Source organism: Egretta garzetta, unplaced genomic scaffold (genome assembly GCF_000687185.1).
Source record: "Egretta garzetta isolate BGI_Z169 unplaced genomic scaffold, ASM68718v1 scaffold85, whole genome shotgun sequence".
NCBI lineage: Eukaryota > Metazoa > Chordata > Aves > Pelecaniformes > Ardeidae > Egretta > Egretta garzetta.
The window spans coordinates 1,638,111-1,656,847 of NW_009259718.1; the positions used below are offsets into that span (position 1 = coordinate 1,638,111).

At 35.9% G+C, this 18,737-nt stretch overlaps 1 protein-coding gene across 2 annotated transcripts in view; it reads left to right on the plus strand.

Annotated features, from left to right (window-relative positions):
* The window catches only part of STXBP5L (syntaxin binding protein 5 like), a 195,533-nt gene that overhangs the window by 5,236 nt on the left and 171,560 nt on the right, over positions 1-18,737 (plus strand). For both annotated transcript variants that reach the window (XM_009639096.2, XM_035894553.1), the window contains exon 2: positions 11,634-11,731. In XM_009639096.2, the coding sequence (XP_009637391.1) occupies positions 11,634-11,731 (98 nt within the window). The remainder of the gene's footprint in view (positions 1-11,633; positions 11,732-18,737) is intronic.

Below are 18,737 nucleotides of genomic sequence, written 5' to 3' on the forward strand. Positions count from 1 at the left end.
CAAATACCAGATCGTTTAGTGTCCTCTGTTTTGAGTTTCCAGCTTGACCTGCATTGAATCTGATTTTTTTAGCTTACTTAAAATTTTTATACCACTTATGTCTTCCCATTATGCCTCCCATTGTTTTCACATTCTGTTGCAAGTATTGTGCACACCTACAGACTAGTCTTTAGGCTAGTTATTTGTACTGTCAATTTATATGTCCACCTTAGACACTCAGAATGGCTCCACATTTCCTTCCTGTGTCAAATGACTACAGGTGGAATTCTGGCTCCACATTGGGCCTGTGAGTTGTACCTAAGATGTATGAATATCATCAACCTCCATTATCTCAAATTGGTCAATCACATAATGGAAACATGATTAGCAGCCACATGTGAAAAGCTTAATTCATGGCCCTTGGCTTGATCATTTATAAAACTAAGTGATTACAGCATTGATAGAATTTCCTTTCTGCTATTTTCTTTCTGAATAGAAAAATTTGCACTTGTAAGATTGCCTTGCACCTTCCTATTTTGTACCAAATAGACAAGTTTGGCAGACAACAGCTCTTTAATTGCTTACTTTTGGTTGTCCATAGGACAGACCAAACTGTACTGTATATAGAGTGAGGCAAAAGTTCTACGGCAGAAAAAGACAATTTGATTAATCCCTACAAGAGGGGAAAAAATCCATGTTGAATAGATTATTTTAGTTCGTGTATGTTCTAATATTTCTGCTTTTTATGGTTGACCTTGGATTTTTAGCTATGTAAGAATGATAGAATATCCTGAGTTGGAAGCATCCCAGGGAATCACTGAGTTCAACTCCTGACTCCACACAGGGCAATCTAAAAGTTAAAATATTTACTGTAATTTTGTGTGCCGTTTCAAGTGGGGTTTTGTTTGATTTTGTTTTGCGTGTGGGTTTTTGTTTTTTTTTAAATCCAAGGATTCATTAATTTCAATCATGTAGAGTCCTTGGATAAGGAATTGAAATTCAGGACATACTTTTTTCTCACAAGAAAGAGAGAATGTCCCTCCTCACTGGAAGTATATATTAAGGATAGCTTAATATTCTCCTGTTCAGGGGTCACTTTTTCACAGGCACTTGTTCAGAGATCAGACCATCATAACAGAACTCCAGTCTTCCTTCCCTGAGTTGATGATGGGACTGGGAGATCCCTGGATATCCTGGAAATGGTGAAAAAAACCATGGAACATACTGAAGAACATAGTGCCTTCACATTTACATAGCACAGCCTGACCCCTACAATCTGGTGTGGTAATAACATCTCTCATTCTGCGAGAACCATACTGAGTTTGTACCTGGGACACAGGGCTTTTCTCACAAAGTTAATTCTCATCCCCAAGTGTTCTCTTTTTGTCTCTCCTTTATTTTGTGTTCCATCATTTTTATCCTCTTAGCTGTTATTCCCTGGTAGTGGGTACTGGAGACACTGGATATGCTGTACCTCATCAGTGGGCCACCAGTTAGTGAATGAGAAATTTTCTCACTGTTTGTAGTGGGAAAACAATTTTGAATGTCTTCTGGGAGAATGGAGGAAATTCAGCCTGGTTGGCCCATATCTCAGGGATTGTTCTGATCATAGAGCTGTTGTGTAAAACATTGGTTGTAGAAGCAAATTCTTTCTACTTATTTCTGAAAGAAAAACACACTTTATTTTTTAAAGAAATGACTGAGAAATTACTTAGAGGTTCATGGATAAAAATATGAAGTAATGGGAGACTTTTTTTTTTTCCCCAAGTAGAAATACATATACTACATAAAACATGCAGCTTGTCCTCAGCAGAGGTGGACTAAATCTAAGACAGACCCCATTCTCACTTGGTTAGTTTAGATTAATCTCCTTTCATATCTGACTCTTATTCCGAGACATCTGATACTCCCTGGTGTATGGTATATGCCCAAATCCCTTTTTGAGGTCTGTGTGAGAACACTGTGAAAAGTTAGTATTAGTGCATTCACGGTAGAGAATTGAACTAATATACCCTAAGCTACGTGAATGTACCGGTCTATTGGCTATTCTAAGAAAAAGTGTTTGTAAAAGCAGCTGATAGGTATATATTAATTTGTCACAATGTATGTTAGAATCATTATAGGGGAAAGTTAGAGGATTGTGTGATTAGAAGTATAAGTAATGTGCATCTGCGGAGAGGAGAGAAAGCAATATTGTTAGGCACAGATGGCTGGTAAGTATGCTCAAATGTAATAAGATGTTATCTTTGTGCAGTGCTGTGTCCATTCCTAACAGATCACCAGCAAAGACTATGAATAGTAGAAAATACTAGAGACAATCTGTCGCTTGTAGCTAGGGTCAAAGTCTGATAGGTACACTTTTTATGGTTCCTTTGAATTTAAGTTGTATACAGTACTGAAAAAAAAAAAAAAAGACCCCTAATATTTAAGGCTTTGAGTTGATGAATTCATGTACTCAAAAGTAGCCTTACTGAATTCAGTGTTATATGTGCAGATACAGGTGTATATGGTAGCACGTTTTTTTGCAGACTTTGAATCCAATCAATTAAAAATAATTCCTTATATTTCATTAAAAAAATCCTCTGCATAAGAATGCTGTGAGGTCAAACACTCAGAAGTCAGGTCCCTTGTTCATCTAGTATTCAGTCACGTCTATAGGTGTGGCAGTCTGGTCATTATTGCATCTTTTTATTTTCTTGAAGTGTCTGCTTATATTTTGTTCCTGTCCTCCATCACGTTTGGTTTGAACAGTACACAACATATGGGAAGGATGGATGCTATTCTGTGTGTGTTCTTTGCAGCAGTTCCTGTGAGAGAATCTCTGCATCATCTGCTGGACATCCCAAAAAGTCATATGAAGTAATGAATGCTCATCTCTGTTTCATTCATCCCATTCCATCCATTGTATCCCTTAAGGATGGATATGTGGTTTCAGTTACACCTGTCCAACATCAGTTGTACTACAGATACATTCCATTGTAGCTGTGGATAAAAGTTAATTGTAGTGTATCCAAAGAACCCTAGTTTATTCATTGGTTATCCCTACATATGCTTTTCAGTGCTCACTGAATGAGGCAAAGGCAGGAAAACAGGCGTGTGGTTATGTAAACAGAGATCTGATTCTTATGATCTTTGGATATAGTGTCTTCATTCGTGTCTGTGAGCTGTGCCCTTGGTAACGTTATGGGCAATGCAGCGGGGGACAGTAATGTGCAAGATCTGCTGGATTTCACTGCTGTTAGAGGGCAAAAAGCTGCAACAAAATATCTCCATTTAATTTGAAATATATCTTCACCATATGTGAGATGAGAGGCTAGCCAATATCTCCAGATTAAATTCTCAATTCAACATCAGAAAAAAAAGTCCTCAAATTGTGTACAACATGCATACAGAAAGGTAGGAGAATATTAATTATGAATTAGTAATAAACAGTAAACAATGTTGTAAATGCTAGTAATGAAATCTGGTAATAGCTTTTGTATACAGGAATGTCAAATTATGCTGCGAAGTAAACAATTTCCACAGGAATATACCAATAATACAGCAAAGTAGGGTTTGAACACCGTGTCTCTATAGCTTTAAAAAAAACAACAAACCCAAACCTTCAAGAACTTTATCGTAGTAGCATGGAATTTTCTTGCAAAAATTTCTTAATTCCCCAATATGGCTGATGGTTTTTTTTAATTTAAAATATTCTGAAAGCAGCAAATGAAACATCTACTTCAGAACTGTAACCACAGTCAGCCATAACAGATCAAGACATAATCAGCCTAAAGTAGCAAGTTCCAGAAAATCCAAAAATGGGAAGACATGCAAGATAATTATTGCTATGTTGGTCTGTTGTAACTTCAATAAAACCAGATCTTTTTAAATTTCTCATTAAAGTTATGAAATTATGTTATTCTCTGTATCCACAGTCATAGTAAAGACAAAAATATTTTCCTTTAAGGGCTATCAGATATGTTGAATGATTTTACAGTTCTTGTAAATACCCATAAAACAGATCTCCATCAGACAGATGATATTCTGAACCAAACTATTTCAAGTTCTAGAGTAATATGGTTAAATGATGCAGCAACAACAACAACAACAAAATCAATATGAACTACTATATGAATTACTTTGACTATAATGATTTCCCACTAGGACAGAAGTCTTGCCTAAGTAGGTAGGCCAAATTGAGCTTTGAAATCAGTGGTCTAGGGTTGGGGTTTTTTATTATTTGACATTAAAGCAAAGGCCAAATATAGTTTCATTGGAGTCTGTGGCATTTTTCTATAGGTTGGTGCTCTGCTTCTTCTTACCATTTTAAATGTCAAGAGTGAGAAGTCCATTCTAGTATATTTACTGAACAATGGATGCAATTCCTTAATTGCGTTCTCTATTCTCCTCTCTTTTTGTATATTTGTCTTTTTTTTTTTTTTTTTTTTTTTTTAAACTTCTTAGAATTCTTTTTAGAAAGAATGGGAAGGGAAGAGGTGAAATCATTTTGCATACACTGTCTTCTCTGAAACTTACGGTTTCTCAAAAGGGGATAATACCTAATAACTTATTTTATTAACTTACTCTATAAGTCAGTGCTGTGGTAGATGTGGCGAGATGGTGTAGTTGTCAAGCAGTTGCTTGGCCACGGCAATGCTGATTTAAATAGATCAAACAAGTAAGGTTAAAATCCAACCACTCTGCTTTGAGCAGGGGGGGTTGGACTAGACAGACTGCAGAGTTCCCTTCCAACCTCACCTGTGCTGTGAACTGGGAATAATGCAGTTTGAGGATCAATGTCATTTTATTTATTTGTGGATTTTTCTGTCTGAATTATATTAATTTTGTATTTTTGATACACTACAGTATATTTCAAAGAACAAGCATGAAGAGAATGCTTTTTGAAATTCGGAAGGCCTTATTTTTTCCCTGTGGTTCATTTAACTTGGCTATTTGTATCAATATGAATCATATGCAAATAGGACCATCTTTATTTGGTAGTCTTTAACATCGAGTTTGTAGAAGTGAAAATGACAGTGGAAAAACACATCTCTGAAGTTTCTGCAGAATTTTTTTTCATGAAAAGAGGCACTGTAGTGAGGACTGCAGGATTTCTTCATTTTAGTTATTTTTTTAAACTAATTATCTGGAAGATGCCTTTGGATGTGCTTTCTTTTTCAGGGCCAAGCAATATGAGGAAACTGAAAAATTAGGTAATGTTTCAAGCATGTTTCAAAAAACAGTCAGATGGTCTGCACACAGACTTTTAAAAAATAGTAGAGTGAAAACAGTACATATTAAAAATATAGACTTGATACTGATTTTTGCAACCTTATGTTTTAATTTTTTAAGAGTACATTAAGCTGCTTTCAAAGGAAAAAAGGTTTCGTATGTTCATAGGACAAAAATGTGTAACATACAAGTCAGTTAATTTCAAATGCTCTAATATAGCTCTCTGATTTTTTTCATATAAATACAATTATCAGTGTATAAAAATTGTGAAACTAAACCGTTAAAATTTCATGTTGTGTTTGAAGTTTACTTTATGTCCAGGACAGATATTTTCTCAAAATTCTACCATAGCTTTATTAGGTGACCTTTTATAACAAAGTAAGTTTGTTATAATTTAAATTTATTTATTTATTTTATTTATTACAATTTAAAAACTAAAAGACAAAACAAATTTGCCTGTTGCTGCAAGTATTATTCTTCTATGTCAAAAGTTGTCTATGTAAAGATTATGAAACTTTTTTACTAATCCGATTGTTTCCTATGCATATCTTTTCTTCTTGCCCCCATATTCCCTGTTTCAGTAACACTTCTAACACTTCTCTTTTTCACTTGTGTACCCACATTTTCCATGTTTTTTCTCTGGTGTGTTTTTCTCCACCAATACCGATCTCCTTTTTCTCCCTCTCTCAGATGCACTGCTGCTGGTGAAAATAATAAGCTCATAAGAAATACCTTGCCCAGGCAAACCAATGGTCCGTATCGTCCAGCAATCAGTGTCTGACAGTGGCAATGGAATATGTCATTTAGGGAGAGTAGTAAGTTAGATCACTTTCTGCAGTCCATTCCCTTTCTAATCTCCCATCATCCACCATCATTGGATTGGAGATGTCTGAGAGGGTATCCTTAGCCAGTATTTTCAGAATCTGTTTATCAATAATATCCATGAATTTGTCTAATGCCTCTTGGAACCTGCTGATACTGTCAGCCTTCACAACCTTCTATGGTGGCAAGTTTCAGAAGTTCATTACCTGTTGTGTAAAGAAGTATTTTCTTTTTTTTCTGTTTTAAACTAATCTTTCACTTGTTTTGAGCAGTAATGTGGTTTTGCTGAATAGCAGTTCCGCATTTAGCTTACACACTCTCTTGATTCTGTAAATCTCAGTCATATCCCCCCACAGCCTTCTCTTCTCCAAACTGAAGTTGCAGCACTTCTAGTCTTTCCCCATAAGGCTTGTGTCTATCACCTTGAGCATTAGTTGCCTTCCCTGTGTCAGCTCTGACTTGATTACATCTTCAGATGTGGAGACTAGAGCTGTGTACAGTACTCAAGTAATAGTCTCACAGAAGTTTTATGTAGCAGCAAAATTATGCCCTCTGTGTTATTCTCTATATTCTTACTGGTGATGTCCAACATCACTTGGCTTTTTGAGTTGCTGCTGCACATTAAACCAAAGACTTCAGAGGAATGCCAACCATACCCACAAAATTACTTTCCTGAGTTATAAATACTAGGTCCAAATTTAGCATTGTGTAAGCCTAGTTAAAATTCGGGGTTTTTTCCCTCTAGGTGCCTTATCTTATGTCTATCCACACTGAAGCTCACTAATCACCTTCTCGCCTGCTTTTTCAGGCTAATGAGGTCTTTCAGGAGTTGATCACTGTTGGTACTGAATTTCACTGTCCAAAAGAGATTTCGGTATTCACTGCCTTGTATAGATCATTAAAAATGATGAATAAAATTGGTCCAAGCGCCCATCTGTGGAGTACTCTACTTCTGAGTTTTCTCCATGGTAGAAATCCATTGAACCCTATCCTTTGTTTCCTGTTATCTAGCCAGCTTTCAGTCCCCAAAAAATCTTCTCTTCAGTCCCCTGACAACTTTGTTTCTTTAACATTGCTGTGGAATGTTACGGGAGGGCTTTTGGAAAACTTACATATATTCATATCCCCTTTATTTAAATATATGCTGACAGCTTCATAGAATTAGAGAAAACTAGGTAGACAGGATTTCCCATTGTAGAAACTCTGCTGGCTTCTGCAGATGATCTTTATCCATGTGCTCAGTTAGTCTTTATTTTACCATTTTGCCTGTGGTACAAATCAGTCTTCCCAGTCTGTAGCTCCAGAGTCCCTTCTGTAGATGGCTTTTTCCATTGTTTCTAGCTTTACACAGAGTAAAAGAACTATCTATTGGTATTTTTATCTAAGAAAAAGGAAAAATAGGTAGTTTTTAGAACATCCTGTGAACATGCTCAGAAGCCCTGGCTCCTAATGTAGGGTAAGAGCTAAATGGAATCGATGGCTTGGGTTTGAAATTTTGGAAAGTTTTAGCTAAGCTGGGATTTTTACAAAAAAATATCCTTTGAAAAATAAAAATTTAAGTAATAAAAAACGTATCCCTCCTGTATCGTTTTCTTAGGTTGGAAGCCTACTTATATCTTGTTCTCCTTCCATCTTTCCTGAGCCGGGTGCAGTCTTACTAATCAGAGATTCCATGCACAGAAGCCTATAAATGAGGGATGTCATGGTCTTATAGCGATATAATCCATGGCAGCTCATCTTTATAAGCACCCATTTTCCCCACTACAACCTTGGTGAAAGCTGTAATCACTGATATTTTTTAATTTCCTACATAGCTGAGTAAGAGGCTGTATAGGTTACGGTCAACAGTTCATCCTCTGTTCTGTAAACCATTAAATTACTTGCTTCAGTGAGGCTTTTGCATGTGGCATGTTGGTCACAATATGGAAGTGGATTCTACATCCTGAGTCACAGGCTTGGACTACATAGTTCAATTTTAACAAATAGACATTTTCTCAAAAATTATTTACCTAAGTAAATTGGTTTTGCTGTCAGATGTTACACAAAGCAGGGTATCTTTAAAATATTAGTAGAAAAATTACAAATTTTGTGTTTGTGCAATTTAGCAGGAACAGTTTTGACTATAAAACCTATTACTTAATTGATACAGTTTAAAACTGAGTTTAGTCCTGTGTTTTCTGATGTTTAGAGAATATAAAAATCACTTTGAAAAAATGGCATCTTTGCAGTCTAATATAAACTACTATATAACAAAAGTTAAGAAAAAGTCTTATGCTGAAAAAATGCATCATACACCGTGTGAACAATTATACTGGATATTACATATTATTAATAGTGTGATTTATTTTTTTTTTCAGCTAATGAAATATATCATGGTATCTTAGACAGTAAGAGATTGTCGTTAGGTTCTGTACAGCATATTAAAATGTTCATTGGTAGAATACTGGCAAGCCCAGATAATCAATTTCCTATATTCATTTAGGTAAATTGGTTGTGCAAAGATTACTTTAATGATATTTACATGCAATTCACCATAAGAATATTAGCTTAAAATAATTTAAAAGAGAATTTAAAGGGGAATAACAAAGCTGAACAAAGATTTATGCTGAAATTGTAGCTGCATTTGTAATTGTTCTGTTTCAAATAAATTATTTCAAACATTGCGCATAAACTGTATGTCCTAGGGAGCACAGACTGCCTCTAGAGACAGCATGCCAAAAAAGGAGACATAAAAGAAACTGGATAATGTGGAGAAAAGCAGTCCTGGCTCCATCTGCTGTCTGCTCTCTCTCCAGACTGGTGTTTTAGGATACTTCTTTTTTGCTTTTGCCTGCTATTGAGAGAGTTTAATTTTGAAAAAAAAATCTACTTTGTTTTGCATTTTCTGCTCACCATTTATAGTTTTGGTCTCTGTTGCTCCTACTAGACACAACTCAAATTAAGTTGGAACATGGTTTTTTTGTCACCCTAGGATCAAGTTAATTTTGTGGTCTTCCCCTCTTCTTCACCTATATTAGTAAGTGCTGTAAGGAAGCCCAGGCACAGTTACAGAATCATTACTCATTCTTACACATACGTTCACACTAGCTTTATCAATGCGTAAGTGAAAAATCTACTTCGAGTGCTAGCTTTTCATGTTGATTTTTCTCCTGGTCCTTGGAAACAAAAGGGTTGTTGGACTAAGGCTGAGGAGAAGAGTGTGGGGGTCTGAAGCGTTACAGCTTGTCCCCGTTCTTCAGTCAAATAAACTTGATCTTCAGAATCGCTTCTGAAGCTGCTCTAATTCATGCCAAAATCTCAATCATAAAGACATTATTTTTCTGCCCTAACTGTGCACAGTATAGCTTGGCTCTCCTTCCAAATGCCTTTTGTCCTTTATTTAGTCCTAATAAATACAAATATTTAACTTGAAAATTGTCATTTACTTAGAGGTTCAATAGATTTCAACAATTTTTTTTTTATTCTACAAATGGTAGAATTTTGCATTCACAGGAACTTCCTGATTGGGATTAGTGTAAATACTCAAATTTGGAAAATGGCTGCAAACCAGAAATAACACTTTTGAGTCAATCCTAGAGTTCAAGAATTTTTACTGAGCTATGATCCTGAGAAGATGTACATCACTGTGCTTCTAAAACACAGTTCTGTCGCAATAACAGGACCCAATTAAAATTTCCAAATGAAAAGTCTGACTGTAGATTGCAGAAATACTGAAAATACAAAGCAGATGCTAAATAGATTGGCAGGGATGCAAATAAGTCTTTAAAAATATTGGTCTTTACATTCTTAGATCTAAAAAATAGGAGTGAAAGCTCCACTCATAGCTAAGTGACAGAAAAACTTACTGTGACTGGAATTGCTAGAAATTCAAACTTTATTATAGGGAGTATTTCTAAAAATTAATAATAAAAAAGATAATTTGTAAAATACATGTTTTTTCAGACAGGGAAGAACATTTATTCACAAGAATACATAAAGCTCAAATATCATAGAACATTAGTAACGCAGTTAGGCCCAACATTCAAACCACTACAAAATACTACAATTCATAATTCCTGATGTTTTTGTGACATAAGAGTTAAAACCATATTTATAGTATGCAAGTCTAGTTCCAGCTTAGATGTCAGAATAAATAATTTTATATTTGCGTAATCCTACCACACGAGAAAATTTAAACAAAAAAAAAGAAACCAGAAATGTGGAGAACTTTGATAAATGTCTACATTAACATAAAAAGTGAGTTACTTTTCTATAGCTTACTGAAGTAGCATATGTTTCTGGATTTTTGCAGTCTAGAAACTAATACTTGGACATTCTTTCAAAAGACATCCCTTATCAGCAATAATTGAGATGTGAGATGAGTAAGATTTTTTTTTTAAGGAAGTGGTTATTTTCTGAAAAACATATATTTGGTTGTTCCCAAACTACTTGTGAATATCAGTTCAAGTGTTTCCAGCTGTAATGGAAGAGTTGGAATGATACAGCTGTTGAAATCATCAGCTGCCTTTTACTCAACAGGTCAGCAATTAAGGAATCCCTTTTGTTGAAGTTGTTCCATAGGGACTGCTGGATGCTTTAGCAGACACAGTTCATGAACAAGATAATGTCAAAGAAGAAAAATATGTCTTAAAAAGTTAAATTTCATTCAGTTCAAAGCACTTCCTCTCCAATCCCAACCATATACTAAAAAAAGAGTCAATCCTAGAGTTCAATATTATTTTTGTACTAAAATATTATTTATTATCCAATTTTAGGTAAGCAGTCACACACAAAATTAATTTACAGTCCATTTTTATGTGTAATTATATGGTCTAGCCTAGTTATTTTAAATTTTTTTCTTATGTTGAAGTTCCTCCTCCTCAGATTGTTCCTCATAAGAATGAGGCAGGTCATATTGATCATAACCTCCAGGTTAAGATAACTTAAAATATTATTTGAGGCAGTCTTCAAATTCAAGGATGTGTTGCATTGTGCTCAGTTCATTTATTCCCCAAGGTATGTCTGCAAGAGTTAGAATTAAGAGCATAGTATTATAAATAAAGTTTAAGAAAGGATGAGTAGTTCAGTTGCTTATTTTGAGATTTTTTCTCTGGCATCTTTGTTTTTTTTAAATTGATATTAAGGATTTTTACCTTGTAGACTCAGTTCAGTTTATTGGTTTATCAGATCTCTTCCTCTGGACATGTTCCATTTCTTTCTGTTGAGGCTGAGGTTATTTGTGACGGTGTTTTAAAAGCATTTGATGTGTCTTTTATTTTATTTATTTTTATTTTTACAGTACAGCTGCCTTGGTTATGTTTCAATATAGTATACTACATAAGCAATATATACCAGCTGTATATTGGCATATACTTTGCAGTCGTCTTTGTTATCTTCTTTGTTACAACAAAACCATTTAAAATATTACTGAGTAAAGAGCATATCTAGAAATTGGTATGAGTGAAATTCACCTCTGTATTTAAAATACTGTATCTTTTTAAATACTTTTCTTGAAAGGTATTGCAAATACTACAACATAGAGCAAAATATAGATTCTCTTCCTATACGCATAACATAAAACATGCATGATGTTATCTGTGGTTACAGTTCAATGACTTTGCTCATTTGTTCTGTTTCAGACGGTTCGTCATGGTTTTCCATATCTACCCACTGCCTTAGCTTTTGACCCAGTTCAGAAAATTCTGGCAATTGGAACAAGAACAGGAGCTATCCGAATGTATCCTTTCTCATTCAGAATTTACACCGTTTCTATGTATTTGTAATATAGTGATGTGAATCATCTTCTACAAGCATTCAGGTAAGGTTGCAGTTTATGTTGTTACGTTCTACTTCATTTTGCTTTACTTAGATGGACTGGAAAAGGATGTGCTGTTGAGGAATTACCATTAGGTCTTTAAGGTGTCCAAAGAAAAAAATTTTATTGCAGTTTTGGCATAATTGGTTAATATAAAGCAGAATTAATTTTTGTTTTTCAGCATGAAAAGTAGACACTTTTCACTATGTAAAGGTAGACTACAAAGTGGTAATGAGTAAGTTGTGAATGTTGTGCTAGCAATAAATTCATTGCTGCAATGCAGCTAGCCAGCTGTAGACATATTCACTGTAGATATCTATGTATGAGATATTGTTTAGACTCTTCCAAGTGAATGCTGGGAAATAAGTGATTTTAGGGCAGAATTAATTTCTTGCTGGAGGAGATGATGAAACACTCTAAAAGTGTCTGTTTCTCTTCATTAATTATAAAAGTACATCAACACCAGCATTTTATGTATATTTTTATACAGTAGGAATTTCAAGTTAGAAGTCTACACAGAATAAATTGAATATAAATGTAATAAAAATTTGAAAACTTAAAAAAAATCTGAGAATATTTAAATGTGATGTATTTCAAAATGTTTGCATAATTTTCTTAGTTTGTCATGGTTCATATGTATTCCAATTTGATGAAAATGCATATAAAGTAAGGAAAAAAAGAAGAAAGAATATTACAGGAAAGTTTAAAAGTTACAGGATAGGGAAGTAATAAACCAATACTTTTTACAATTTTTTTTGTAGCTAAATAAATTCTGGGTTTAAAGTAGGGGAAAACACTGTATAAATGCCAGCCTAATATTTTTCTGGTTCTTTTGCTACTGTTGTTCCCAAGGTAACCATAAACCTAATGAACCCAAAGGCAGGTTACAGAGTAAAGAAAAACCTCCTCCTGAAGAACCAGTCTGTGCTTCGTGTAACATGACTAGAACTTTGTTTCCTCCTCTTGTTCTGAACAATTGCATTTTCATAAGCCACATTTTCTGCCTGATCCAGACCTTCTCACAAGACTCAACTAAACCTCTAGATCTGCATCAAATTTTGCTTTGATAGTTCTACTCTTAGTATTTACCTATATGAAGTAGACCGAATATATTCTGTTCAGTTACAAAGAGCAAAATCCCTTGCAACTTGTGCACTTCTTGGAAAGTGCAAGTCTAGTAGTCATGTTGTCTTCTTTTGGGAGGTATGCAAGGTTAGAAAGCTGGAGTTTTGTCTCTGAAAACTTCATTGATATCTTCTATGAGTGGGGGTATTGGAAATTTCATGGGTTCTGTAGATGTAGGAAGAAGACCTTGCAGAATATTGACTCCTGAGCCCACCTCTTCTTTCCATTTTCAGCAACCTGGCTTTTGTAGGAGCAGTGCTGTTACTGGCTAGGTATCCTATACCTGTATAAATCCCTCCTTTGAGAAAAATGCAGGTACAGAGCCTGAATTAATACAGATTCATGTAGAATTAAGTTAAACCTGCATGTCCCCTGCCACAGAAATGGAAAATGCAGTAGAAAATTGGCTATATCCCTAACCTTACATAAAACTCTCTATATATCTTCTACGGAAATGGATTATAAGGGGTAAGAGGAAGAAGGGAGAAGAATGTTTTTCAAAGCACCCTTCCCTTTAATATCTCTTCTCCAGTTTTGCTAGCAAACCCCTACCTCATTTATAGAAAATTTTCTAACAGTTTTAGTATCTGAATCTAACAAGAGCATCAAGATTAATAGGGAATTTGATTATTTTTTTTATTTTTAAGAGATGTCATCTCACAACAGAAATGCTTCTCAGCTTAGGCACACAGAGCCTGGTTTGCTTAATTGAGCACTGAGTTAATGGAAGCTTTGCTTTCAAGGCAGAGGGTGCCATAAAAGGAATTATTTATTCTTTTTAAATAAGGCATCTCCACTTGGCTCTCAAAGGCTCACAGAACATATTACATAAAAAGCCTAGTTGTGTACTAATAACTGTGCATTTGTACACAAGGCTGAACAGTAATCAGTTGAAATAGGGCCTGGGACCACAGACAGAACACCACTCATTTAAGCCAGTGTTGCTGCAACCATTCGTAATTGTTGAAATTGGGCAATAAAATTCAAGTCAAGATGTAACAGATTCAGTATTAAATCTGAAAATAAGATTCATAATGGAGTTTTTTTAAGCAAACTGAAAAAAGTCTAGATTTTAATGGTTCTGGGTCTTCCACAGTATCCTGTAAAAATACTTTTTAATGGAGCTGCACAATTTCATTCTGCCATGAATGTGTTAGGTAACAAAAAGAGAGAATTCGTTCCACACATGCATGGTGTTTGGCTGGTGCTTCTAAACAGTGCTGTGCATGGAGTGAAAGGACAGGCTATTTGGCTTCCATCAGGAAAATGCACCCATATATTTATTTATTTGTTGGTAGCACCAAATGGGCCTAGTTTGGATCAGACTCTGTTGTGCTGGGCAACGCAAAGGCACAGCAAGACAGAATTTATGTTTAGTATTCACGTAATGATGAGAACAAGTTTTCCTGTGACCAGTGTAAGTCACATAATAGTATTGTTGTTTCCATGTCTTTCTAAAGATTCACAAAGTATTGGTATTTCTATTGGTCACAAGTTAACAGGTCTCAAAAGACAAGCTGTTTCCAAAGAAAATGAAGTGTGTACCTCTGTGTTGTGAATTGATGTTTAACATCACGCCTTCAGGTGATCATTTCAAATGATCCAGCAGCAGTGCTGAAATTGACTATGCTAAATTGGCCTGAAATAGAGTATATTATTCATAAGTTGCCACTGGAGTACAGAGATAAATGAAAGTTCATTTTGGTATGACAGTCTATTTGTCTTCTCCTAGATTTCTTTTCAGGCTGCTTTAGATGCAACTGCTATAGCTTCTATAGCAATGGGAATTGCTGTTGCTATGCTCTACTGATCCTAGCAGTCTCTGTAGGATTCTCAAGGAACTTCAAACAACAATGTGGGTTTTGCCTACACTGATGACTGCTGGGTACTGGATCCTCATAGAGACAGCTATGCTCCAGCCCACAGAATGAGAGTGCGCTGCAAATCATCGATGAAAGAGTATCTCCCTATTACCAACACAAGCTAACAAAATATGCAAATAAAGGGCAAAAAGCCCACTCTTGAAACAATTGCTATGCAATCTGGTCATTCTTTTCCTTTGTCCTAAACACAGCAAATTTTATTTCCCCTCTGAGGACTTTTTTCCTATTTGAAGCCGGTTCTTAGCTTCCCTTACCTCTGATCGTTGCTCAGATCATTGCTTGATACCACTCTACCTGGACTGTCCTTGCTTCAGGCAAACACATTCAGATGAAGAGTGGCTATGAAATTGAATTCCTTTTCTTATCGTCTCCATATCCTTCTTCTCTAGTCCCAGTCTGGAGAATCTTCTGACATCGGACACAATAAAATGAAGTGCGCAGTCTCTGGTTACTATCAGAGAATGTTCCGTATCGCTCTACAAGGGGGCAAGAGATTAAGAGACTTGATCAGACTTTAGTCTCTTCCTCATTTCAGAGGAAAAAGATAAGTCTGGGGGTTTGTCACATTCTCTATCTATTTGAATAAATATATTAAAATCAGTGTTATTAGCAATGAATATTCCATTATTGGATCTGAAGTGGCAGCATGTTGCTCTCAGATTTCAGGATGCATATTTCTATATTGTCATTTATTCAGTTCACAAATGCTTGGTAAAATTCATTATAGGTACTTTCTGGAGTCACTGAGACCTTTCCTTTGGAATTCTTCCATCACATCAAAGTTGTGCTTAGCCAGTATAACCACCTATTTCAAACATACAGAGTAGAGTATCTACATATTTTTGTATTGGGCTGCTGATTTGGTGGTCAGCTGCAGTAAGAAATTCTGAAAGATGCTCTTCTATAGCTATTATCATCTTTGCTTATTAAGAAGTGAGAGAGTTTGTCTTAAATCCAGTGCAAAGAAAACAACTTACTGGGTCCAGGATGGCCTCTACACCACTGAAAGCTTATCCATCATCAAACAGGCTTAAATTAGTAATACGTCTTTTGACATGTTTATTGTTGTCATTAATATTCTTTAGACTTATGGGCTTCATGTTGCCACGAATGCCATAGGGCATGCAAATCTTCATTTTAACTGTTCGTTGCTTGAGCAAAAAAGTGAGCCATCTACAGCACATGCAAGGCCTTTCCAATAGACATACCAGCTTGCTGTATTCCGATGTTATCAGACAATATAGTAGCCATTTTACAACTAAGCAAACACAATTATTCTGGCTCACTAGCACGACAGTGGAAGTGTTGCTCTGCCCGCACGTTTTGCTTAGATGCATGGTCCTGACGCTTTCCTTGTGCTGACTCCAGTGCTCATCAGATATTTCTGTAAGCGATCAAATTCACTAACCTGGCAAAATACTAGTTCTTTTTTGCTGTGTTACTTTTTTGCCAGATTAGTGAGCTGAGTTATCTGGTGCTTACCTCTGGTGCTAGTCAGAATGATGTATAAGGAAGCTGGAAGGAGTGCATAGTTGAGACTGGATACAGAGGGAGATAAAGGAGAAACAGAAATTTTGGCAGTAAGGAGCAGGTTATTAGCCTGACTTGTCTTACTATGTGAAATTGCATCACAGAAATCCAGCTGTGGCAGAATGCAGTTGTCTATGAACTTTGCTACAAAATGTAGAAATAGCCTTTCAATTTTGAGTGGTATAGAAGATAACCCATCTATTGCTTACATTTAAAAAAATCTTCTTCATCTAAAGCCGTTTGCAAATCACAAAAATTCTACAGGCTCTGCTCAAGAGAGATTCTGCTTTTAGATCATATTTGGAATAATTTTTCTGGCCTGTTTTATGTGTTTCTTCCCATGCTTTGATAGCAAGGGTGATTTTTTAATATCAAGCACAGTACAGCAATTCTTATTTTAATAAGTACATTTGGCTTCAAGGAGACCAACAGCATCCAGGCATGCATCAGAAACAGTGTGGCCAGGCAGACTGGGGAAGCATTTGTCCCCCTGTACTTGGCGGTGGTGAGGCCACACCTCAAATACAGTGCCAGTTTTGTGCCCCTCACTACAAGAAAAACATTGAGGTGCTGGAGCGTGTCCTAACAGGGGCAAAGAAGCTGGTGAGGGGTCTGGAGCACAAGTCTGATGAGGAGCGGCTGAGGGAACTGGGGTTGTTTAGCCTGGAGAAAAGGAGGCTCAGGGGAGACCTTATGCTCTCTACAGCTACCTGAAAGGAGGTCATAGCGAGGTGGGTGTTGGTTTCTTCTCCCACGTAACAAGCGATAGGATGAGTGGAAATGGCCTCAAGTTGTGCCAGGGGAGGTTTAGATTGGATATTAGGAAAATTTCTTCGCTGAAAGTGTTGTCAAGCATTGGAACGGGCTGCCCAGGGAAGTGTTGAGTCCCCATCCCTGGAGGTATTTAGAAGACTGGGTAGATGTGGTGCTTAGAGACATGGTTTAGTGGTGGACTTGGTAGTGAGTGGTTGGACTCTGTGATCTTAAAGGTCTTTTCCAAGCTAAATGATTTTATGATTCTGTAAGATTATCTCAGTTCTTTCTATGAAACAGCCAATAATAATATATTTGATCACAGAGTTACTATCCCAAGTAAAGGGGGAGGTGAAATCTAAACCTAAGATAGCCCTATTGAGCAGCATGGATCCTCAGCAGCTGATGCACACAGAGAGACCGTATTACCAGGAGGTAAAACGGAGGCTGTTTGTGCGCTCTAGAAAAAAATCAGGCACCGAAAACAAATAGCACTAATTATATCATTGCCTGCAGAGTTCTGAGGAGGCATGGAATTTTACAGTAGTTAAAGGAAGTGTGGTAAATAATGTTTGACATCAAGTTGCATGTACTTTAAAAGAAAAGAAAATATAACTCGAGGTTTTGGTCTGTGAGAAGGATGGTGTAACATCTAAATATAAAGTGTGACAGATTTACTCTCCTTGGAACTGCTATCTCTTAATCTAAACAAGGTTTTGGTGGATCTTTATCCTTAAAATAAGCCAACTGTGTTCCATGTTGTTTACTCTATTTGATTTATTGGGCAGATGGAATGGGGGAAGCACAGACAAGATCATAAAACCAAAGTTCTGTTATTTGACTTGGAAGAATCATTGATGCATTTCATCTTTATCTCATTGTGGAATATATTTGGGATTTTTCCAGAGCACTTGAGTGATTCAGGAACACAAACCTCACTGAGAGTCAGTACTCCTAACATAAGTTAGGAATCAGGGAATCAACACATACATATATGTATTTTTATATGCATAGATGACTAAATAGGTTATTACAGAAATGAATTTATTGTCAATCTACAAGAAAGAAATTATTATAAAAGATGAAAAAATAGTCAAATTTACCTGAATGATAAATCTGACAGAACCAGAGTTTGGGGAATTTTAAATCTATAATGAAATTACTATGCATCTGGTTATGCGTGCACGCATACATGTACACATATTAGGTCTCTGCATATATGCATAAATTGGGTCCTTTGGTCTCCCAAGCCTCTTTCATGCTTTTTAAGTAAGCAGGTTAAATATGTTACAGTTAAATGTACTGAGCTTCCTTCACTTTCAATTGCTGTTTATCCAGGAGGTAAAAATGGAATCTGACATCTGCAAACAAATCTACTAACAAAAAATAGGTTTTCATGTATTTGGAGATGCACATAAAAATGGTATACAGGTGGATGGATCTGGCAGCATTTTAATCAGAGCTGATGACGGCATTTATGATCACTCTGAAAAAAAAATGCTTTCTGGCTGTTCATTTCAAGAATTTTATTGAGTTTAATAAAAAAAAACCAAACCCTTACTGTGATATTGAAATGATGACTAATGGTGATAGTCAACCATTTCAAAGAAGTGATGTGTCTTAATTAGACTTTGTGT